This window comes from Hoplias malabaricus, chromosome 14 (genome assembly GCF_029633855.1).
Source record: "Hoplias malabaricus isolate fHopMal1 chromosome 14, fHopMal1.hap1, whole genome shotgun sequence".
Taxonomy (NCBI): Eukaryota; Metazoa; Chordata; class Actinopteri; order Characiformes; family Erythrinidae; genus Hoplias; species Hoplias malabaricus.
Genome location: NC_089813.1, coordinates 29,108,250 through 29,134,577, shown reverse-complemented (window position 1 = coordinate 29,134,577; position 26,328 = coordinate 29,108,250). Strand labels below are relative to the sequence as shown.

At 37.1% G+C, this 26,328-nt stretch overlaps 1 protein-coding gene across 1 annotated transcript; it reads right to left on the bottom strand.

The window, feature by feature from the left end:
• Positions 1 to 1,408: 1,408 nt before the first annotated feature.
• Positions 1,409 to 24,107, bottom strand: LOC136666067 (guanine nucleotide-binding protein G(i) subunit alpha-3-like). Its single transcript, XM_066644052.1, has 9 exons — positions 23,507 to 24,107; positions 11,840 to 11,882; positions 11,592 to 11,733; positions 11,321 to 11,478; positions 8,907 to 9,035; positions 8,667 to 8,796; positions 7,620 to 7,773; positions 3,554 to 3,769; positions 1,409 to 2,804 (listed from the first exon to the last, which is right to left on the bottom strand). Exons 1-8 carry the CDS (start codon positions 23,625 to 23,627, stop codon positions 3,576 to 3,578), a joined length of 1,071 nt encoding a protein of 356 aa, XP_066500149.1. The 5' UTR covers positions 23,628 to 24,107; the 3' UTR covers positions 1,409 to 2,804; positions 3,554 to 3,575.
• Between the last annotated feature and the right edge of the window lie 2,221 nt (positions 24,108 to 26,328).

The following is a 26,328-nucleotide window of genomic DNA, read 5'->3' as shown; positions in this document are numbered from 1 at the left end:
CAGTAAGGACAAATACTCTAGTGGCCTGTTGATTTGTTTTGAAACTGAGGATTTCATTGGTCGAGATGTTCTGGACTATAAATGTAGGAACATGAAATAAAGGCTTGCATCAATCCCACTGGTTGTGGTGTTAACTTATTAAACAATATAAAGAAATTATTATTTAAACTAACTAACATAAAATTAGTCATAAATGTGTTATTTACAAATACAACTTTTAACCAGTTAATATTTGACAATATGCCGATGCATTAAAACAGTTTCCGGTGTTTGTGTGACATGTGGTCCAAAGTAAATATTTGTTCCTGCTTAATCAATATAAAAAGGCCAATGACCAATTCATTTAGAGTTTATTTTTATTAACAACACTATTAAAAAATACAGATTACTATGTATTCCTACATAGTCTACATAGTGTCAACATGTCTGCACATGAAGCCCTTTTTAAAAGAACTGAAATCACTGTAATATTTATACTATTAGGACAATAGGTTATCCACATGAATATTTCTGAAATCTTAACTGCCACAGTTTCAAATGTTTATATATATATATATATATATATATATATATATATATATATATATATATATATATATATATATATATATATATCACAAAGTACTAATACCACAGACCAGTCCGAGTATCATATCCCAAGTTGATGATACCATATCCAATGTGAATATCACATACATGTCTGCTTAGGTTTTACAACATACGGGCAGTCCTAAATCATTCATAAAGCACTGCTTCATCTCAATATATTTCAGTGTTATTCATAATTAAAAATTGTCAAAAATGCTTATGATAAATTTTGCATGATTGTTTTTAATAGAATTTTTGGTGCCCATTATAGAAGAAATGGAAAAACCACATTGTGTATAATTGTTTTAAGCAGTATAATTAGAACGCTGTACAAAAAAGATCAGAAGCACCTGCAGTGCTAAAGAAAATAACTTAAAATCCAACCGTGAAAATATGACCCATATTTCCAAAGCTGGATAATAATACACACTGCCTTGTATTGTGTAAGTAGCTTTTGGCAGAAACAAACCTGTTGCAAAGCAGAAGGATGGGTACAGGTTTAGTCAAATAACAGGCTGGAACATGTTCCCTCTTTAACAAATTACAAAACAGTCAATGATGTTCAGTCCGAATGTTTCATATGACGATAATCCACAGGATTAAACGAAGCACCTTACAAATAGACCTTACAGAGAACTACAACTTTTTATTTCAGGTCTCTTTATAATACTAAACCAATGGAAGTAAAAAATACTCTAAATAAACTTCTCTGAAAATCAGTACAAATTAAATCATTTTGGTGTGTATATATATATATATATATATATATATATATATATATATATATATATATATATAATTTTTTTACTTCATTGCTTCATTGTCAAAATCTAGTGTAACATTTCAAAGCACATGACAATTAAAAAAATATTTTGTATTTTATATCTTTGGTTACAGGATATATCACCAGAGCAATCAATCAGACCACTTTAGGTCATTTGGGAAAAAACAGCATTTACATGTGAAAAGCAAAATCAACATATACATTAAACACATCTGCAGCAATGAGATAAGCTTGGATATGTTATAAAGGACCCAGCAGATAATAAAGAAAGGAAATGTTGGAAGCTGCAAATGCAATTTTTGTCTCCATGCAAGTGTCACAAGTATTTTCTACAATTATTATTATTACAAGTTTCTTGATCTGCTCATTGAAGTCCCAGTACCATCCAGTCTTGAATTTATTTAAGAATTATTTGAACAAATTTAAAGGCAATACACACCACAAAACAAAATACGGTTTTATTAATTTCTTCATATCTAGTTAGTGATGAAAAAGTAAAGCTAAAAACAAGCAAAAGTAGGTAGCTACAACTTTCTTTGAGGTTATGAAGTAAATAAGAATGCTGGTACTGGTACTTCTGAAAGTGTAGAGTACAGTAAAAAGTGTGCTATAGAGCAGGATTTCCCAACCTCTTTAACAATGTGGACTGAATTGCAGGATTTGTGGGGACGTGTGCATGTATTTGGGAGGAGAGATTGAAAGTAAAATACGGACTCCATAGCCTCATTCAAAATATTTATATTGTTTTTAACTACTTAACATTACTGTGTGAACATTATAAGGACAAGAATTTAAACCATGAATGAAAAACTCTTTCAGAGTTATGTAATAAACAGATTACACAATAATAATAATAATAATTATAAGATTGAGTAATCTTTTAGATTAGTAACTTTTTACAGCTCGCTTCTGTGCTGTACCAAGAATTCCCTCCGACATGATCCTAGTGGCTGGGAACCTCTGCTCTAAAGCCGCAGAAATCACAGTTATGTAGCGGATGATACCTGAAATTCCAAGATGGTAACAGTCTAATAGATAATAACATATTTTAAGTTCCATTTCTTGGACTGGAATCATTGTGTGCATAGAACTATTTCATATAGCTTGCATACTGTAACACCCAGTGAAAATTACATGACTGAAGTGGACCTCGCACTGTAGTTAAACATGGACAGAGAACACTCATCCATCTTGATCTCATGAAATTATAACTGGGAATTAAAGAAAGACAAATGAAAGGACTGCCAATACAGTTTTGCAAGGTTGAGAGTGTTTCTCCAAAATGCACAGTAAGAACTACGGTGTATATGCAGCATGGTAGCAGCAGTGTGTATTTAGTCATCTTCCCCCAATGACTGGAGTCCACTACAGGCAGCCATAGTCATATCCATCCAGTCAGGCATGCTCCCATTAGTCCCACTATGTTCAGTGACTAAAATGATGAGAGGAAAAGAGAGGCTGTCATTTGAATTGTTTGATTAGAGGCCTTCCTACAGTGTCTGCAGATGTAATAAAGTTAAGCTAAAACTATATTCATTTTTTTTTTTTTTTTTTTTTTTTTTTTTTTTTTAAGTATTACTTGCTTTCTGAAACCCTGCAGGTAAAGCCTCATCTTCGACTTTAAAATGACAGGAGTGTAAATGCCTCCTAATGTGACCATTTTGGTAGAATTCTGAAATAATCTATATACTGTATTTTAATGACTAATGAGTAATTTTAGGAATTGACTGTTAACAGAAATTGGACTGGTGAATCTATTTACACAGTAGTGTATTACTGAGAATAAAGCCTTTTTGTTACATTCAAACATATTTCATGTTCATTAAATGTACACAGTTACAAAAGTATTTTCAAGTAATATTTCAATTCAAATTAACGTCAAATATTGGTGAAGCCCTAGGTTTAATATTCTGCAGCAACTCTTAATTTTTTGGTAACTTTGATAAAGCTAGCATGTACAATATGCAGTTTATGAGCTGGAGGGTGAGAGCTGTGGATCCATATTCTGCTTAATTACAATTTAGCTTTATCAATGTACATGGGAGTGCAAGATTTTCTACCTTTTTGCAGAAGCAATCTATGTCTAATATTATTTTTTTTCTCATATTATTCATAGTTAATAAACTTCAATAGCTACATTAATTAACTACACTGGGCTATTATAACCTAACTTGTACATACCTTGGAAACAAATTATTGTGCTTCAGTAACCAATACACACTCCTCTCATGTTTTGGTTGAAGATGACGTCAGTGACTGCATCAAAAGCACACTTCACATTCTCGGTGTCCGTGGCACAGGTAAAGTGGGTGTAGAAGTCGTTGGGTTCCTTAGACCTGTTCAGATCCTTAAACTGGCACTGAATGTAAGCAGCTGCCTCCTCATACGTGTTGGAGCCTGACCAAAGAAACCCAAGAGATCCATCATCAGAAGGGATGTAATTATGCAGACATGAGTGTGAGAAAGTGAACTATGGACACATATTCCGGGCCCTATATAGTTAAACACCTCTTACATCTCAAATAATAAACATTTTAAAGAGTGGGTGGTATATTGCAAGTTTCTCCCCATTTTGTAGACATATTGAAAGCTATTCATTAAAAGTAAGCTGAAGTAAATATATACTTGATGCAAGTGCTGAAGAAAATAAAAAGCATTCAAAGCAGTGTCATTCCTAAAGAAAATTCCATTTACTGGACAACAATGAGTAATGACAGAGATAGAACTTGAGACAGCTCTTTCAGTTTTCGCAAAATGCCTCAGGAAACAAAGAAGTAACTGTCAATTAAACTAAACGGTCACAGCATTTATCTCATCACTGCTATCAACTTCAGTGATGATCTCAACTCAGTAAGGGTGCATCTCACTTGGCAAATTTTGTTTGATTGAAACAAACACTAGCGTAATTGCTCTGTTCATTTGGAATATGAAAACTGCCATGCCATGAATTGTGGGTATTTACAAAACAAATATATGCATGATTACAACAAGAGGCTGATATATGTAAAAAGGCTATTTAACATACTGTTATATAGTTGCTGTCTAAAGAAAACATGCATCTCAATTGTGGTGAATTTTTAGTTACTACATCATTTTAACACAGCTGTCCTTCACACTGTGTAAAAATTTAATGATGAATGGACCAATAGAAATTCATTCATTCATTATCTGTAAGCGCTTATCCAGTTCAGGGTCAAGGTGGGTCCAGAGCCTACCTGGAATCATTGGGCGCAAGGGGGGAATACACCCTGGAGGGGGCGCCAGTCCTTCACAGGGCAACACACACACACATATTCACTCACACGTACGGACACTTTTGAGTCGCCAATCCACCTACCAACGTGTGTTTTTGGACTGTGGGAGGAAACCGGAGCACCCAGAGGAAACCCACGCGGACACGGGGAGAACACAAAAAATTAAACAGAGACAGATTTCAACCAGTAAGGCAGTAGAAGCCCCTGGTTTTGAATGCCTGGATTATCTGTGGCCCTTCCTCGTCTTGACAGTGTATTTAAAAGTACACTCAAGATAAAGATAAAGATAAAGTAAACCACAATAAATCTTTGATGTTTACAAAGATGGAGTGAAACACTAAACCATCCCCAGGGAGAAATACTGCAAATGCTAGCTTCCATTCTGAGATGAAGGATGATGACTAGCAGACACAAACAGACATTTTTCCACACCATGAAGCAGCCCCAGGATCTGCCATTTAAAGGTACACCGGTAAAACTTGACCAATGATTTTTAACCCCTATTTTCATAGTTCTAGCATGTCATAAATCAGCTTCACAATATATTCTTGTTGGAGTTCAGAAAATAACACATTTTCATACGCCCACCTGTCCGGCTGGACACTGATGGATGACTGTCGAGCTCCTGCTCCATGCTTCAGACCAGCTGCCCATGCTCCAGCCACCACCAATTGCCTTGGAGCTGCCCACACTACACTGAAGTTTTCATGGACTCCTAACTATTATCACCAATAGACTGACCAGAGGAGGATATGTCCCCCCTTGTGAGCCTTGGTTCCTCCCAAGGTTTATTCCTCAGCTCTAAGGGAATTTTTCCTTGCCACTGTTGCTCTTGGCTCGCTCACCAGGGGGATTTTTACATTCTTTACATTTTTACATTTCATGTCAAAACTTTGTCTTACCTGAATTCTTTGAAGCTGATTTGTGACAACATCAGTTGTAAAAAGTGCTATACAAATAAATTTAGATTTGATAAAAAAAAACAAAAAAAAAAAAACAAGGATATTACGTTTTACTTCATTTAAATTAATTTATAAAAAACCAAAGAGAGCTTTGAAACTTGTAAAATGTAACAGATTTAAATTACATATTGTATTACAAAATGTATTCAAATTCCTTTTCTAATTAGTGAATTTAGTTACTTTAAAAGGGATTTATTATAACCCCTTTTCTCTCCTGGTGTCTTAATAAAACATCCATGATATGCTTTAGCACCGTTCTCCCACTGACTAAACAGTCCTGCACAGAACAACCAGTTTCAGCTACAGTTCCTTTAAATGAGATTGTGCCAAAGCCCAGTTGAGGAATGAGGTGTGAGGAGCTGAAGCTACGATTTTTAGCCACTTGGTTATTTTTCTGTTCCATTCTTATTTTCACCATACTCATCCTTGTTTTGAAGCTTTCATTGAGGCAAGTCTAGTGCTGTGATGAAGGGAACCCAGACGAGGAAGCACAAATACTCTAAAGTCTCTACACTTGACGTAAGAAGCAGTTCAAAAACAGAACAACTAATTTTATCCTATGTTTTAAGACTTAGGCCAACCACACAAAACAGACTAGCTCATTTTTATTTAATGATTGTGGGTAAGCAGGCACTCCTTGCAAAAAGTAATGTACAAATGCACTGAATTTATTTTTATTTTTTTTTATTTTATTTGTTCCCTGTTAGGTTGTACCCATTGCTGACATAAGCAAATAAAGAGGACACACACATTTTGTATATCCTCGAATAGAATAGGACCTACAATGTAATGGTCTAAAACAGCCACACTGTATTAGTTCACTAGGCCTAATGCCAAGAACTGCCTAGAGGGGTATAAAGCATTCTCTAGAGTGATGGAACATCCCTGGAGTTATGGCATAAAGGTGCAAACATGCTTCATTTCAAAAGAACAGGCATGGACAAACCTCTGGACATAACAACACACCTCTGAACATTTAACCTCTGAACACTTAAACAACACAATGCAACTCCAAGTCAGTCACACTTCTGTGAAATCAACCTGTCCAATTGGGAAGCAACACTGATTGTGAATCAATTCAATTTCACCTGCTGTTGTGCAAATGGAACAGACAACAGGTAGAAATGAGGAACAGACTCCATGAGGGTGGTATGAGGGCCTGACATCCACAAGTGGGACTTGTGCTTACAGCCCAACACTGTGCAGGGCGATTGGCACTTGGAGAGCAGGTTCACACTGAGCACATGTGACAGAGTCTGGAGCCGCCGTGGAGAATGGTCTGCTGCCTGCAACATTCTCCAGCATGACTGGTTTGGCAGTGGGTCAGTAATGGTGTGGGGAGGCATTTCTTGTGCTAGCCAGAGGTACCCTGACAGCCATTAAGTACCGGGACAAGATCCTCAGACCCATTGTGAGACCATATGCTGGTGCAGTGGGCCCTGGGTTCCTTCTAAAGCATGACAATGCTAGGTCTCATGTGGCTGAAGTGTGTCAGCAGTTCCTGAATAATGAAGTCATTGATGCTATGGACTTGCCTGCCCATTCCCCAGACCTGAATCCAATCGCGCACATCTGGGACATTTGACTGATGCTTTAATCCAGGTCTGGGAGGAGATCCCTCAGGAGAACACCCACTGCCTCATCAGGAGCATGCCCAGGTGTTGTAGGGAGGTCATACAGGTACGTGGAGGCCACACACACACTAGTCTCATTTTAACTTGTCTTGAGGAATTTCCACTGAAGTTTTATCAGCCTATAATTTGATTTTTCAATTTTATTTTGAGTATGATTCCAAATCCAGACCTCCATGGGATAATAATTTTGATTTACATTGATCATTTTTATGTTATTTTGTTCTCAATACATTCAACTATGAAATTAATAAAGATTTCCAACTGGAATATTTCAATCATTGAGATCTAGGGTGTGTTATTTTAGTGTTCCTTTTTTTGAGCAGAGTATATCTATTTAAAAATTACTGCAATATACTGCAATAAAAGGTTTTTATGTTTATTAGCTTAGAACTCTCACCGCAGTATTCAGGGTAGCAGATCGTGAGAGGACTTCTCTTTATCTTCTCTTCAAACAGGTCCTTCTTATTGAGGAAAAGGATGACGGAGGCGACAAAAAACCAATGGTTGTTGCAGATGCTGTCAAAAAGCTTCATGCTCTCATGCATACGGTTCTATGTACACAGACAGAAAAAAGAGTAAGCAATATGGCTCTGGAACATCTTCGAATTCTTTCAATGGCAGATCACAACATTACGGTATATATGTAACTCGTTAATGCACATATGTTTTCTCATTACTGTGTTCTATTTCCAGAAACCAAATGCCAATGTTGTATAGAAGTAACTTCAGTAAAGAAAAAGAAAGCTTTGAATTCATGTAAAATATATGCATATGGAGCTTTCCAAAACACACTAGCTATTCATGTGTGCAAGACTGTGCAAGATTCCCATCCACATTTCAGTACAGCCTCTGCAGAAAATTGCTCAGAGCTGTCATAATTAGGGCTGGGTATTACAAGCAGCTCTGCAATTTAATACAAATGTCAGAAGGTAAAAAAAAATTAAAAAATAACAAATTACACTGCAGAAGATGTGAATGGCTGTTTCAATTTGTGAAATGTTTTGCTTTCAAAAGAAAAATAAATGCAAGAATAAACAAACAAACTTCACCAAACGGGTTATATTTCTGGTAATATTTACCTTTATAAAAAAATACAGTTATGCATTAACATTGATTAAAACAAAAATAAGCACTAAGCACTATTACTACTTTTACTACTGCACAGCTAACACACCAGGCAAATTGACTTTAAAGAAAGAATATTTTAAATTAAACCTGTTTTTATTTACTTTTATGATACTTCAGTTTTAAACTTGACTAATGAAAAATATTTTACAGAACTATTCTATCTACTCTGAAGAATACAAATTTCTATGTACTCCTTGAAATATTTGGTGCATCAAATTAGTTGGCTGTTTTTCCATTCTGCTAGTAAAATGTCAAACTATCTGGCTGAGAACTCATTAATATATATAGTATAATAATCAGATAGAAGCTTCCATACCATCTCCTCATCCTCGGCCAGCACCAGGTCATAATCACTTAGGGCCACACAGAAGATGATGGCTGTAACACCCTGAAAGCAGTGAATCCATTTCCGTCTCTCAGAACGCTGGCCCCCCACATCAATCATCCTATTCGTACACAAACACACGAACATCAGCTCACATTCACAGGATACCAATGTTACTATACAAATTAAAAGTGAAGAGGCTAAGTAAGGAACTGTGAAAAATTAACCAACTTGAAAAAGAGATTTCTGTAGGTAAAGTGTGTCTCTATGATGCCAGTGGTTTTGACTCGAGTCCTTAGCACATCTTGCTGCGTGGGCATGTAGCCCTGATGAGATATCCTCTCAAGATCGTTCAGATAACTAAGAGACAAAGAAAAGAGACATCGTCTGGGCCAGTTTAATCATCTCTGTAATATTACCCTTAGTTACCTCAGACTGCCGCAGACGAATATCATTGGCCCCTACATGAATGACTACCCTCGAATATCTCCTATTAGCTAACAGTCTAAGGTTGCCACTAATATCCGGCGCTCTGGCTCCCGATAAACAGCTAACTGTTACTGCCGGCGCCCCTAAAGAGTAGCTAATTTCACATGTCGAACAATAGAGTCTCCTATAACCAGAGCAGTGGCTGCTACTACTGTTTTAGCTATAAACATTATGGAATATCCCATTTTTATTTATAATAGTATGTGGAGTCATTTTAGAAACTACAAAAACAGATTGATAGCTTCAGTAAAAAATGACAGAACAAAGCTTCAAATATTAAACGTCACAGATTATATTGGCTGCAAGGAGAACTTTCTGGATATCAACATTTTTTCGCCATTATATTCCTTACTAAAATATGTACAGCACTTCCAACTTCCAACATCACAAGTTAAAATTCAAAAAGAAATGGGTAAAGAACCTACACTGACAGAGAGTAAGAAGAGAAGTCACTCTACTTGTCTATCTGTCTGATGACATGACTGTTAAACACCTAATCTCACCAGTCACCACTGACCAATGCTCTGCTGGAATGCTGCCAAAATAAAAGACCCACTGTTCACAACAGTAAAGTTCCTAGCTCCTGCAGCACATGTCACCGCTTTGAGATAAATCTGGCATGTACAAGTACAAGAATGTATAAATTCAGTCAGTGGTTAGAACTGTTCTCCTCTGCTTATTATTACTGGAAAAATAACCAGCCGTTTCCAAGCCAAAAACAGAGCAAGAAGAATCCAAACCAAGTTCAGCTGAAACTGTGAGGAATAGGAAAAGAGAAGAGGCCTGGAATGTAGTACACTTCCCCCTTCTAAAGCAGTCTTTCAAACTGACATTCTTAAATCCTGCATTTGGGACACTGAAAGAACAAGACAGATCTTGTCTCAGTCAACGTGAGCAACTCCTTAACATCTATAGAGATGTGCCCCAACTTGACAAATAAAAACGGAAAATTGACAAAGAAAATACGTCAAAGTTCCCATCATTAATCAATGTTTCTGTTTAAAATCAAGACGGTTGGTGTAAAGACACAGTTACTAAATCTATCAAAACCATTTAAGGCCCCTCACATTAACTAAATTAACCCCACCCACAGCAATCAGGGATTAGTTACTTATCATTCATATAGACTTCAATTATAACAATTATTCATTAATGAACATAGTGTAGCTCTTAAGCAGAGCTGGAAGACACTGCCAAAAATATTTTCACATGTTTTAATTATAATCAACAATAACTATTTATTAGGCATTTTCCAGTGCTCAATCCCAATAATGTATGCAGGCCTGAAAAAAGGGAAGGATTATGTAGTTTCTTTGTCTTACATATGATATTAGAAAACTAATTTTACACTAGAGAGGGCATGTACATTTTTGCCCAAAATCAAACCTTCGCCCACATCAACCATATCACAGCCTCAGCCAAAATTTTCCAAACAATGACGTTTCAAGACGCAAGTAGCATGTGTGTGTGTGTGTGTTAATTGGTGGGCCAACATGGCTCCCGCTCTGACTCACAGACATGTGCTTCTTGTTATTTATGTTTCTCTCACATTTAGCTACAAATATTATATAATATAGAATAATTTGCTTTAATACGTATATATTTGAAATGTAGACCGGGGTGTGTTTATTTTTCTTCTATGGCCAAAAAAAATTACATATTTATTTAAGTGTTTTTGTGAAAGTTATGTCCTGCCCATGGGAGGGCTGACAGTGCCAAGACCCTCTTCAGGGGAAATAATGTGAGAAATCGATCAAAACCACAGGAGACCAACCATCAAAAATCACAGGAGATGCATGTAAATGCCTGGCATAAATGTCTGTGCATTTTGGATGTCAATTTTGATGCCAGATGTCATATTGATGCCAGATGTGAATGGGGCCTTATTTGAACTTTTTAGAATTGCTAATAATTAATTTTGTTGCTAATATTAGAGGAATGAAGTAAACAGTGTTATCATTATAGCAAAAATACACCAATCCTTTATCATCAGTATTAATAAACAATGGATTTAAATAATTGTTGTTTTACTGTCTCTGCAAACTCTGAAGGAAAGAATGTTTTGTTCTTCTTTGATTATGCTCTGTTTTTACCACACTGCATTATTTCTCATGAAACCACACTGTATGCCTTTTGTTTGTTGAGCATGATCTTACTAGGCGGCTGAGTCGTTAAGCTGGTATTCCCTGGACCTAGCAAAGCAACTCTGGACTCCCTCATCCTTCCACAGTCTGCGAATGACCCCAGCCAGCTCAGCACTCATGACCCCCTCCTCCGTTGTACTTGCCAGCACGAACAACTGACGAGCGTCATCCTGGAGAACAAACGGAATGTGTCAAAAAGCAGCAGGGAAGCTTGGCTTGCACTAATAAACCACATGCTGAAGATCAACAATGCAGGCTCCTGTTTCAGCACAGGAAAACTTACTGCTCTTGCAGGGTCGCCAAAGTCAATCTTTAAACGGTCCATGGCCCTGATGATGGCAATGATAGACTGGATAGTGTTGCTGTACACTACCACTTTGTACTGCTTGCATTCTTCATCCGAGTAGCCATCTTCATGGATGATCCTGAGGAAAAAACATTGTACCATGGTCATACAAATATAATGATTAAGAATTAATTGAAGTATTGTATTAATTAATTAAAGTATTAAAATAAAAAAAGCAAACTCACTTCATTTGCTTAAATATTGTGCTTTTCCCTGATTCGCCAGCACCTGGGGGAAAAGACAAAAATACAAAAACAAAAAAGCAGTTATTCACAAAAAAAGATTTGTCAATCTAGCTTTATAAATACAATATATCCCTCTGGCCCTGGATCACATGCTCAGGGTAAGGTCTGCAGAGAATGAATTGGATCAAGCCCAGCGTGAGCAGGAGAATGAGGTGGTCTATTTTGGGTTGTGATTTGCCATTCGCAAATATTAAATGCCAGGCAGATGAAAGGTTTGTCTGATGTTGGTATCCTGAACTCCTGAGGATATAACAGAGATAGGGTACACTATACATATATCTTTTATAACCAGGTCTAATGACTGACTCTGAAAGCCAGTTTCACATTTAGTCTGGAGGAGGAAAACAAAGGTATTTAATAAATACAAGGTTTTAGTTAATAGGGTACATAGTGCACGCCACCCTTGTATTCAACAGGCCCCTACACTGCTGACAAGTTAATGAAGTAATTATGTGAGAAAGCACCATTAACAAGGTTTAACTAAAGAAACGGTACGTCTGTTTGGACAAGGACCTTGGCATAGATTTAACTGTGATTACTTTGCTGGAAATATTGACTTATAACTTCATACTAGTTTAGAGTATATTTTAAAAGCACCTTCTCGTTTAATGAATTAACATATTCACTCATTCCATTTTAGCAAATTTAAAACATATATTTATAATACACTTTCATATCATAAAAGCCAAGCTACTCTTAATGTACAGTGCAGTTGTACTGAAGCATATTCTAACATACATATGAAACTACACCACAACATTAATGTAAATCCAGGATGCATGAATAAATCATATCTAGAGTGACTCTCTTTGCCCCTTCCCCATTTCTCTTAGAACCATAAAGTATAATTTATTCATTGGATGTTGTCTTACCTTGACATATAGCACTTGGTTAAAAGGGTAACACATACGATGTTACTGCCATGGGGCCAAAATCGTTGCAACAATAATCAACAATGTGGCTGTTTTGTTGAACTATTTTGTTATTATTTTGTAGGAATCTGGACTGTGGAATTATGTGGAAAATTCCTCTGCAAGAGTCCACACCACAAACATGCTCTCCACTAAGTACAGCAGCCCAACTGAGCCCCATATCTGATGACGCCTTGGCACAATTCAAAGGCCATTGGGGTATTTAGGGAAAATTAAAACAGAGTAGAGGAGGTAGGTAGGTAGGTAGGTTTCTTCCATTAAAAAAACTTCAGAAAAAAGAATAAAGAGGAAAAAATTAGAAATCCTTGGAAACGGAAACATTCCTCGTACTGGGTGCGATTTGTACAAGGATTTGTCATTTTCATTAGGCAGATCCTGTCACATAAAAATGAAGTAAATCCAGTTAGTTGCAAAAATTGTCTGTGTGCTCAAGAAAAAAGAAGTTAAAATCAACTAAATGTACCTTTTAATTATTAATGGTGAACATTGTATTAGTTTATTAGTGGTGCTTTATGTTTTCAACTTTTGACTTGCCCCACAGACTCTAAACAGATGCACCACATTTGATTCAAAATTAAAGGAGGCACTGTTGAGGTCATGGACCGCTTCATTGCCCAGACCAGAAACAGAATAATAGAATAAAAATCTACAATATATAATTCTAAGTCTTATTCCATTCTAGAGTCATTATGGAAACATTCTGTTTAACTGGTCTGTAAGTTTTTGAATTACCATTGAATCTCATTTCTAGCTTGAGTTGATTTGTTTTGTAACAGTATCTGTAATGCAGTTAGTTGTCTCCTGAATTTGGAGATATTTCCACCTTAAGTGACCCAAAACCTCAAAAGTAAGTCAATATCACTTACAGGAATAGAGCAATATCCTCATTTAAGTTTGCACTTTTGAATGTCTTTGAGTTCTCACCATTGTCTAAACAACAACAGATGCCTTTTCTCTCCCATGAGCAAGGAGACAGACAGAGACATCGTAATTTTTACTTATTTACAAACGCTGGGGCTTTGTAAACAGATTGGAGATCTAGCAAAAAAAAGAGAGGAAATATCTGAATTTTATAAAAAGGTGTTTTTTCAGTCGTGAACGTCACCTTTAAGCCCTTAGTCTCCTCAAAAACATCACATTAAAAATAACAAAGGCATAGAATTCAAGTAATTAAATGTGTCATCTATTTTGCATAATACTGTATAAATAAAAAAGGAAAAATTAATAAATTAAGTTAGATCAAACTGGACTTGAGCTAAAATAACCCGATACATAAATCACAAAAATATTCTGTAAGCACCTTGAAGTATGCTTGCAGCACACATTTATTAAATAAACCTAGATCCGAAGGTTCCATTATTATTCTATTATTAGCTATTAGCTATTAATGTTAGCCAGAACAGAGAAAAGACAAATTATGTTAATAATTTATGCTTAATATGTTTTCTACATCGAGGAACATCTCAATTCTCCTCATTTTAGGTCATGACTCTAGTATTTTGTGCTGCAAACGTCTTCCACCACGATTCATTAACGGAATAAGACTAAGACCTAGAGTGTAAGTAAATCATTAGGCACTCTACCTACATATTTCATGGAAAGTATCCACAGGAGGATATAACCTAAATCAGAAATAAAAGAGAATATAATATGGGCTATATATAGTCTTCCCAAGACTCAGATGGACTAGTGCACATACTGTCCCTGTGCATATCTGAGGGACAAAAACACTGCTCCACGTTGTCAGAGACTTTTTCTTTTAGCACAAACTTGTACAAGACAAAAATCTATGGAAGCAAATCTGTCTCATCAGACTTTGAAATATTACCACCTCTGAATCTGTAGCACTGAATTTTCTTGCACTGAAATTATGCATCTGAATTTTGATACTTTTCAATTTAAGTCTTCAGATTTCCACCTCTGATTATTTTGCTTCGCAATTATGCATCTGAATATAATTGCTCTTAAACTGAGCTTGTTAATTTTCAAGAACACATTTTAACTGTTATTATTCAAGGTTAATAAATTCAGATAATAAACAATATAAAAATATATTTTAAAAATCAATAGGCCAAGTTCAGATGCCAAAATCCGAGTTAAAAAATCTGGTATACAAAGGATAAACAATTGATTCTGATTTTATGAAAATTCACGAGAGCAATTATATTATATTCAGATGCATATTTGCGAAGCAAAATATTCAGAGGTGGAAGGCATAAATTCAAAAGCAACAAAATTCAGATGCATAATTTCAGTGCAAAAAAATTCAGTGCTACAAATTCAAAGGTGGTAATATTTCAAAGTCGGATGAGACAGATTTGTTTCCACAAATATCCTTGCTGGTTTTGCTTCAATTATGAAAGTGTATTTGTGAGACTGTTTCAGTAACACACCCGAAATTTATTACCCTACATCATGCAAATTCCACACTTAGGCAGCATAGTTTTAGTTTATTGAGAGTTGAGACTCTACCGCAGTTAATCAGGTAAAGTTAGCCATTTTTAATAACTGATAGCAAATGTAAATTCTGTTCATATCACATGGTCACTGATCGGAGTCCCTTACTGTAAGAGAGTGCAATGGTCACAGTACATTAATTTCCATAAACATCTGTGAATGGTTTGAATGGGTGTGTGAATAGCCTCGAATCCCCTGTAATTAAATGGTGAGTACCAGTGGCATTTGCATTGTGGTTTAGGCCCCTGTTATTATAGAGATCAGCTGAGGAATTTGACTTACAGAGCGCCATTACGGTGGAGAGTTGTACACAGCAGCCCAGAAGACCCCTAGAGCTGGACAGAGGTAGGCCTAATATCATCTTATTGACCCAGAGAGAGCAATATCCTCTGAAAAAAAAACATGGAGAAGGAGATGGAACATTGATGTTAAATCCGTCTACCCTTTGCAAGCATGTGGTGCTATGAAACAGCACCGCAAGCGAAAGTAGAATTATCACAGCACAAACAAGGTTTGTGAGATACAGCATTTTGGATTTGATACTTCAGAGGAAGCATAACTAATTCATGATAATTGTGTCCTGAAGCCTATTAAATATAATGTTAAAAAGACCTGATGTGCTTCAGTGTAAAGACAGAGAAACAAAAAGTAGTTCTTTAAAATTTCCTGCATCTAGCAACAACAGTTCAAAAATGTTACATTGAATTTGTGGTTATTGCTTTCTTTTTTTTTACTGTGAGAAAAAAAATATTGGAATGCTTTTGATAAGCTGGATGGAGCTGCAAACCATTCCACAAGCTGAGCTCGGGCCATTAATTCCAGTCCAGCAGTAAGACTTCAGCAACAGCAATGGACCTGAAAACTGCTGATGTCAGGAGAGTGGAGGGGAGCACAAAAGAGGGAAGCACTCCCAAGAGTTGTGAGAATAACCAACAGTTCAGCACTGAATGTTATCTAAATCAAATCCAAAACTGATTTACAAGACCTGCATTATTCAGTGTCTGTTATAATACAGGCATAGTCGCTGTTGCTTTGATTTGCTTTACCTTGTTCATGTCAACAGAGATTAGCGAGTGTTAACAGTGTTTAAACAACACAGCAAACCTAAACAAAGAATTTGTCTCCAACTGTGATGGCTCCCAAAGCCCATTCCTCAGCAGAACTGATCTCAGGCCAGCTTAACCTCAGTTCCTCAGGATAAATGTCTGGACCATGTTTTTTTGCAAAGACTTTTATTTATGAATCGCATTCTGGGCTAAACGGGGCGTGCAATATTGAGCTCATTGAAAAGAGCGCCCTGTTTCCAGCACACAGTGGTCTCATGTATTCAGAGCATAAACCAAGCACCCTTACATGCTCCAATAAGCCACAAAGTTTAAACAAAAGCCAAAGAGCTGGAAAAAAAAGACTAACAATGTTCCTGTTTTTCTGGGTGAATCTGAAGCTGTTCAGTGTTACAGAACTTTGATCCAGAAATGATAACTTTGTATCTAGGATATTATTCTTGTCTCATGAGCAAACATGGAAGGTCACTGCAACAAAGAACAGGATAACACATTACTAAGAATAGCAAGAACTGTGATACATATCCAGCATGTTAAATGCATGGTAGCTCCTGCGGGGTAGGTAACCTTTACATAGTCTACATACCAAAGGAAAGAAGAATGCAGTTTCAAGCTGCTTCAAACTTGTCTCATCTGATGTGAGCTACATTGTTAGGTTAAGCTGACTGTTGTCCAATATTTAACATCTGTCAAATGTCTCATGCAATGTTCCACAACACAAAATAACAGCAGCAGTATATTCAGAGCACTGTTGTGTCTCTAGTGCATCAACCTGTGCACTTAATTTGGCTTTTGGACATTCTCTTGTTCAAACTGAAAGCAGAAATAGAGCACTATGGACATTCTCATAGAAAATGACTCAAAACCTCAGAGAAGGAGGCGATTCTAGTGCTGCCAATCTAACCTCCCTGTTAACCTAGAAGAAGGACTGCTACTTAGTGGTTCTTCAAATTATGCCGTATGGCCTCACAAGCTGCATTTTATTGTAATTTAGGCAGAATAGGCTGCTTCTGTTGCTGGGAACACTACGTCTGTGTTATTAGTTTCTGAACATTATATATAGCTGAGTTCTGCTGACAATGAAGAACCCAACAGTACTTTATTTGTATTTGCCTTTGTTTGTTCACATAAACCAGTTGCACATTATTAAATTATTAGTACAAACTGGATTCCAAAAAAGTTGGGACACTAAACAAATTGTGAATAAAAACTGAAAGCAATAATATGGAGGTGCCAACATCTAATCTTTTATTCAGAATAGAACACAAATCACAGATCAAAAGTTTAAACTGACAGAATGTATCATTTTAAGGAAAAATATGTTGTTTCAAAATTTCATGGCATCAACAAATCCCAAAAACATTGGGACAAGGCCATTTATTACCACTGTGTGGCACCCCCCCCCCCTCTTTCTTACAACACTCACAACACAACAGACATCTGAGGACAGAGGAGACCAGTTTCTCAAGTTTAGAAATAGGAATGCTCTCCCATTCATGTTTAACACAGGCCTCTAAGTGTTCAATCATCTTGGGCCTTCTTTGTCGCACCTTCCTCTTTATGATGCGCCAAATGTTCTCTATAGGTGAAAGATCTGGACTGCAGGCTGGCCATTTCAGTACCCGGATCCTTCTCCTACGTAGCCATGATGTTGTGATTGCTGCAGAATGTGGTCTGGCATTATCTTGTTGAAAAATGCAGGGTCTTCCCTGAAAGAGATGACGTCTAGATGGGAGCATATGTTGTTCTAGAACCTGTGGTGCCTTTCCAGATACGCAAGCTGCCCATGCCACAAGCACTCATGTAACCCCATACCATCAGTGATGCAGGCTTCTGAACGGAGCATTGATAACAACTTGGGTTATCCTTGTCCCTCTGGTCTGGATGACATGGCGTCCCAGTGTTCCATAAAGAACTTCAAATCGTGACTCATCTGACCACAGAACAGTCTTCCATTTTGCCACACTCCATTTTAAAAGACCCCTGGCCAAGTGCAAACGTCTGAGCTTGTGGAGCTTGCTTAGAAATGGCTTCCTCTTTGCACTGTAGTGTTTCAGCTGGCAACGGCGGACGGCACAGTGGATTGTGTTCACTGACAATGCTTTCTGGAAGTATTCCTGAGCCAGTGGCATTCCTTGACATTTCCTTGACAGTGGCATTCCCGTTTGAGGTGCAGTGACGTTTAAGGGCCCGGAGATCACGAGCATCCAGTAGAGTTTTGCGCCCTTGACCCTTACGCACAGCAATTGTTCCAGATTCTCTGAATCTTTTGATGATGTTATGCACGGTTGATGATGATAACTTAAAAATCTTTGCTATTTTACGCTGGGTTACACCATTCTGAAATTGCTACACTATCTTTCTGCACCACAATGGTGGAATTGGTGATTCTCTTACCATCTTGGCTTCAGAGAGACACTGACACTCTGAGAAGTTCTTTTTATACCCAATCATGTTGTCAATTGACCTAATTAGTGGTAATTGGTCTTCCAGTTGTTTGTTATATGCTCAATTTCCTTTTTCCAGCCACTTATTGCTACTTGTCCCAACTTTTTTAGGATTTGTTGACACTGTGAAATTTTGAATCAACATATTTTTCTTTTAAAATGTTACATTTACTCAGATTAAACTTTTGATCTGTCATCTATGTTCTATTCTGAATAAAATATTAGATTTTGCCATCTCCACATCATTGCATTCAGTTTTTATTCACAATTTGTTTAGTGTCCCAACATTTTTGGAATCCGGTTTGTATATGGCTCATTCTAAAATACATACAGAAACTAAGAAGTCCCGTTTCAAATTCATTACTGTGACTTTTTGGGATGTCATGAAAAACCAACACATACCTATAGCCACACACAGCCCACAGTCCTTCAGTTCCATCCATTCACTTGGAAGTTATAAGGGTTTTGGCAGCACTTGTTTTTACTAATGCCTAATACAGGGTAGCCAATCAAAAACAAGTTATCTACATGTATTAGAAGTAAAAGCATTGAAACTAAAGGGCTTGGAGGATTCTAATTAATAAGAGAGTGTTCAAAGTGGACCTCAAAATACAAGATGAAATACAAGAAACATTAACGAGTCTTTTAACAAATGTCCAATTGATTTTCTAATAATCTCTTCTAATAGATTATTGACGTACCCCCTTGACTTTTCCATCAATATATGTCCTAATTCACATTATTTGTCGTACTCTCTCCACGAATTATGAGATGTTGTTTTGAAAATTGATGAATTGTAAGCAAACTGCCTGTGCTGATATTAATGCATTCATAAATTTACTGAGAAAATACACTGCAGTCTTACAACACCCATTTGGACTTTGGTTACATTACAACAAAAATACACAATATTAAACAAAGTAGCCCAGCATCACTTAAACATTCTGCTTCCCCAGTGTAGTACAATGTAGTTTTTTTTTTTTTGTTGTTGTTCTGATCTTGTTTTTATTTACTTGCTCTTAATAGATTTTTATTACTTCTGATTATGCTGTAGCACTTTGAGATTTCCCTGAAATGTAAAGTGCACTACAAATAAAATGCATTATTATTATTATTACAAATCCTCGCTGTCCAATTAAAAATGTATCTCCATTTTTGCCATATTTTAGTTTCAGATCATTTGAACACAGAAGCTGTCCTTCTCGTTTTGGAATAATTTTTATTTTACTTTTATTGAAAGCTTAGGCTTATTCCTTCTCCTATAAATTTATTATTTTGGGAGATACATTACAGTTGTTTTAATTGGACAGTGACAAAATACACCAAATATTGTTTTTAAAAAATAAAGGAAAGAAATTTACTTCCTTAATGTGACGTATGTCCAAATGAAACAGGATATTTGGTGGGGAAGTATTATAGGTTGGACATGGTATTATTGATCCTGATTTGACTGGATGCTGAAAAGCAGGGTTTTAGGTTTTTTTTTTTTTTTTTCAAAATAATGATTGGTTAGTGCTATTTTCCATGCCCACAGTCTCTGTCATAAGGTTTTTTACAAGAAGAACCAGTCACCACACTTTTAATAAAGATAATAAAGAAGCAAAAATATTGTACTAAAATGTTATGGTGCAAAAATACTTCTTAATTTGACATGAAAAAAATCAAATTATGTTCCGTTATCACTGCAGGTTGACTCTGCAGATGTTTTTATAGCAAATATCTGCTGATGCTTATATGTCAACATGTTTAAAATATAACATTTTTATAGGATTACAATGCGGTAAAGCGTAAAAAAAATTAATAATAAAATAAAAAAGCAGAAGATCCCAGCATTTTCTGCTTTTCCAGTGTACAAGAGACGATACTAAGATTAAGAGATAATTCGTCACTAGACACACTTTGTGGCTTCGTTGTAATCGCTGTTATCAAATAGAAGCCAGAGACTGTTCAAATACAGACATGACCAGAGCAAACAGCCAGTCGCTTACGGCTTCTATACAGCACCAGGAAACGGGTCAGTAAAGTTTATCAAAATTTAACAAAGACATATTTTAAATAACTGAAGGTTGTAGTATGTTGGCTAGATGTGTCTCGGTAGACTACAACTGATATTAGATCCATATATTATACGGATGTCTTGCAGTAGCGATTTGTAATTTAAAAAAATTATCAAAATGTAACAAACATATTTTAAAAAACTAAAGGTTGTAGTAGGTTGGCTAGACATCTGTCTGTAGAGTTCACCTGATTTTAGATCCATATATCATATGGATGTCTCGCAGTAGCGATTTGTAATTTTAAAAAATTAATCAAATTAACAAAGACATATTTTAAAAAACTAAAGGTTGAAGTATGTTGGTTCAGCGTGTCCTTATAGACCACAACCAGTTTTAGATCCATATATCATGCGGATGTCTCACAGTAGCTATTTGCAACTTTAAAAAATTTATCAAAATTTAACGAATAAATATTTTAAAAAAGTAAAGGTTGAAGTATGTTGGTTCAGCGTGTCCTTATAGACCACAACCAGTTTTAGATCCATATATCATGCGGATGTCTCACAGTAGCTATTTGCAACTTTAAAAAATTTATCAAAATTTAACGAATAAATATTTTAAAAAAGTAAAGGTTGTAGTATGTTGGCTAGACATGTGTCTGTAGACTACAACTGATTTTAGATCCATATATCATATGGATGTCTTGCAGTAGCGATTTGTAACTTTAAAAAATGTATGAAAATTTAACAAAGACATTTTAAAAATCTAAAGGTTTTAGTATGTTGGCTAGACATGTGTCTGTAGACTACAACTGATTCTAGATCCATATATCATACAGAAGTCTCACAGTAGCAATTTGTATCTTTAAAAATTTTTTAAAAATTCATTTTTTTTTCATTCATCATCTATAACCGCTTATCCAATTCAGGGTCGCGGTGGGTCCAGAGCCTACCTGGAATCATTGGGCGCAAAGCAGGAATACACCCTGGAGGGGGCGCCAGTCCTTCACAGGGCAACACACACAGTCACACATTCACTCACACCTACGGACACCTTTGAGTCGCCAATCCACCTACCAACGTGTGTTTTTGGACTGTGGGAGGAAACCAGAGCACCCGGAGGAAACCCACGCGGACACGGGGAGAACACACCAACTCCTCACAGACAGTCACCCGGACCGGGAATCGAACCCACAACCTCCAGGTTCCTGGAGCTGTGTGACTGCGACATTACCTGCTGCGCCACCATGCCGCCCTTAATAAAAATTTAACATTTAAAATTTAACAAGACATTATAAAAAAAACTAAAGACTTTAGTATGTTGGTCAGATGTGTCTCTGTAGACTACAACTGATTTTAGATCTGTATGCCATATGACTGTCTGAGACTATCAATTAATTTTATGAAGAAAAAATTCATTTAAATTGAACAGAAGCACATTTTACGAAATAAAATCTGTAGTATTTTGGTAAGCTATATCTCTGTGAACCACAATTCTTTTTTATTTTATTTTTAAGTAATATGGATGGATGCTTCACAGTAACAGTTTATTTTCTATAAATGCACTACATGTATATGTTTACAATGTGTATTGCTTAAAACTAAATATTCATATGTATAAATAAATAAAATTGATTAGGTTGTTAAGGTTGGATATAGGTGTGTACTTCCCGTTTGTTGTACGTTATGTTTTGAATCTTTATAAGTATCACTAGCTCTCTGCTCATCTATGTGCATGGTTTACGTTTTTAAATAGGTTCCGCACTTTGCCGACGGTCCCTTAGCGTCTTGGGCGCCCGCCGCAGCCTTTCCGGCTATATTCAGTAAATTTACTCCGCGAAATGGAAAGATGTGGTATTTTGGCAAAATATAATAGCGTAGGTACCCCAAGTTTCGGCTACTTTAATTACAATATTGGAAATCTTAGCTAACTGTAAATAAATAGAAGTACTTTACTCACTCAAATCAACATTTTTCAGGAGTCAAATATGTGTAGATTAATGTTCAAGACTTGCTTGACTTTGAAAGAAAATATGTTTTTAGATAAAAACGGTTTTGTTTAAGTAGGTGCCAATACTGCTAAGATTATTGGTGCCCGCTAACTTAGGCCACCTCCCCTGTTTGTGACAGTCAAACGAGACAGTTGCTACCACATTCAGTGGTTTTGAGAGGTTCACAGAGAGATTACGTTTGTCCTGTGTTGTTATCCGTACTCTACATGTATGGATTACAATGGCGGTAGATTTTCCCCTCAGGGAAAAGGATGCTAACTTTTACACTGACGGAAATATCTGTCGCGAAATGGAAATGTGTTGTATTTCACATGCAGTTTTGCACACAAATAATTACAACACTGTTAGAGATACTTAAATATTGTTTAGATGTGTGATTTCTTGTAAGACTGATGTTTAAATGCCCTACTAAGGCTTGAAATTATGTTTTATTGTTTTACCCAGTGCCCAAAGAGAGAGAGCGGAATTGCACCATATACGGCAGTGGCCGGAATTAGGGGACGGCTGGAGTTAGGGGAAATACTGAAAGCTGCAGTTTGTTCTCTGCTCCTCGGCGATTAAGAAAATGAAGTTTCAGAGATTTTAGGACATTGCTTGTGAGCGGGGGGAGGGGCGCAACCCGAATATCCGCTGAATATCCAATATAAACCTAACTTTACCGACCTCCAGAAAACCCAAGCAAACGTTTCACACACTCACCAAGCAACAGTAGTTGTTTGACTTTTCTTGAGGCTTTCTTTGCGTCCTCCTGCAGATTGCGGTCAATCTCTTTACTCCTCTCCACCGCCGCTTTGTCCTCTGCGCTCAACGTGCAGCCCATGTCTCACGGTGCTCGTCGCGAAGCTGCAGGCGTAGGGAGACTCTGTGAGAAAGTGCGCCGCAGCACCAGCCGTTGCCTGCAGTTTTTCTACACAACAGCGAAGCGTGTCACACAGAGAAGAAAAAGGCGTTGGCACGAATCCTCACACGGATACCGAGCAGAGCAAGGCGACAAGCTGTTGCCATACAGCTCCAGACACAGAGAATCACCGGTCGGACACCCCTGTTTAAACACGCCCCAGAGGAACCAGAGGCTGCGGGAGCTCAAACGTCCGAGACCCAGCAGCAGCTCCGCTGAAGCCGCATGTGTGTTCTGGGTCCGCTCGGCGGAGAAAAAACACCAGTGATACGGCTCTGCGTCCTTTAACTACAGCAGGGGTCGTTAAAACACAGCCAGACCCCGAGTGGAGGATATTTTAATACACCTCAAACCCCCGCGCGTTAATAAACGGGTACTGTGGGTGAAATCGGTAAAGTTCGCCTCAGCCTCAGCCTCAGCTCGAGCGCTCCGTCCACGGTCGGTGGCCGCTTGGAAAAATGCAGAAACGTGTGGAGGAAAGGGTTTGTTCTGAATTATGGGAAATGAAGTTTCCTCAGAGAGCGAGCGCCACCCTTCTACCGGCTATTTTTCAAAGTAAAAATGCTCCTATATCATCTGATACTTCCACATATTTATAAGTTATTTAAACTGATGTCTGTTTACACCGTTTTCCAACAAGTTGAATCATTATTCCAGGAAAAAACACAAATCTAATAAAGGAATACAATATTAATCAATTCTGTAGGCACTTCTTCCTGAGCATGGTTGCAGTGAGCCCTGGAATTATTGGGTGAAAGGCGGGTATGTACCAAACTAGGCATCTGTCCATCGCAGGGCATTACACACTCACAAAAGCCAAAATGTGTGTTTGGACTGTGAGTAAAACTGGAGCATTGGGAGGAAACCCACAGACATGCATAGAACACACCAAACTCCTCACAGATAGATACCCCAGGACGCTGAAGCTTTGTAGCAGTGACAATACCTGCAGTGCCACCATGCTACTTGAATACAATAACTGTAAGGACAAACAAACAAATAAATAAATGGGGGGCGGCATGATGGTGCAACAGATAGTGTCCCTGTCACTTGGCTCCAGGGTCCTGGGGTTGTGGGTTTGAGCCCCACTTATGGTGAATGTCTGTAAGGAGTTTGGTGTGTTTCTGTTTTAACAGATATAGAATGATATAGATATAGAAATAATGCTAACACTGATATTTGTGCAATGGCTTAAAGTGCAGACAGGAAACAAAGCAATTACCTCTTTAAATAAATAATTAATTGTGAGGTTTAGCATGGTACAATATTAGTGTTAAAGCTAACATGCATTTTACCCTTAAGTTTAGCCTGAGGTGAAGTAGGTCAGCTTTATTATTATACAAAAAGCTCTTGTAATAATATGCCCCATGCAAACATTAAAGCTGTAGCCAGTAATGTTTTGTCATGCTGAGTTCTTCAAGGTGAACTTTAACCCCATGTATTTGCAATGTTTGGAAGCATGAACCAATAGAAACCCAGGGTTGTGCTGGCTTAATTCTGGTGAAGAAAGTAGGCTTGTTTCTGCTTTCTTGTTAAAATAATATCACAAAAATCAGTGAAATTGCATAACTTTGAGCATACATGGTTCTGTCTTAGTTTTTTCATCACGTTATAAGAATGACATACAGGAACGTCAAGAACAACATATATGAACGTTGATGGTAACATGACGTTATAAAAATGAATTACACCGCAAATTCTCCAGTTTAAATCAACACTATTAGTGTTAGCACTGAGAATGTTGACGAGTGTTAAATTATTACACTAACAGTGTTAATTTAACACTAATCGTGTTGATTTAACACTGGTGAATTGCTGTGTACAGGAATGGACAAAAGAGGTCACGTGTAGGTTGTAGGATTAGGATTTTTGTGTCATCAATGCTTCTTCCAAACAACCTCCCTGCACACATAATATACATTCATTCATTGTCTAAAACCGTGTATCCAGTTCAGGGTCGTGGGAGGTACGGAGCCTACCCGGAATCAATGGGTGCAAGGTGGTAGCACTCCCTAGAGGGTGCGCCAGTCCTTTGCAGGGTGACACACACTCACACATTCTTTTCTAAATATATTAAATAATTGTCTATATTTTACAGTAGAATATTTCCTCAGTGTAATGTGATGCTGTAGACGTTAAAACAGAAAATATACAGTGGCATGCAACATAGGTATATTTCATTAGATGCCATCCTCATGTACGGTACTGGAAGTAGCTTACTGGAAATGATTTCTACATATACCCTACATACAAACATCCCTCCAACAGAGAAATGTCGCTGAGGATAAGTTACCATGGAAACACCAAGTTCCTCTATGGTTGGAAATAAATCCATGCTGCACAGCTCAGCTGACGCTTGATGTGACTGGCCTATCCATGCAGCTTGTAATACAGGATTACATTTTTAAAAAACCTTCAGATGGCTATTGCTGAAAATGTTTCTCACAATAAGATAGAGTAAAGGCTGTATGCATATGCATAAATTAGTTTTGCTGGTAGGACACAGTACACACAGAGCTAGTGTAGTAATTTACTGGGGCCCCTGACCACAACATTTGTGGTCTGAGTGGCCTCTTGCACTATATTTTTTTTCAAGATCTTTTCTCTTTCAACAAAATTATTT

Bases quoted from the DNA above. Each gene is read 5' to 3' on its own strand.
- LOC136666067 (XM_066644052.1), bottom strand. From the start codon at position 23,627: ATGGGCTGCACGTTGAGCGCAGAGGACAAAGCGGCGGTGGAGAGGAGT. The intron at 7,774-8,666 runs GTATGGAAGCTT...CTGTGTACATAG, and splicing joins TGGCCGAGGATGAGGAGATG to AACCGTATGCATGAGAGCAT. The intron at 3,770-7,619 runs GTGAGAGTTCTA...TTCTTTGGTCAG, and splicing joins CTGCTACCCTGAATACTGCG to GCTCCAACACGTATGAGGAG.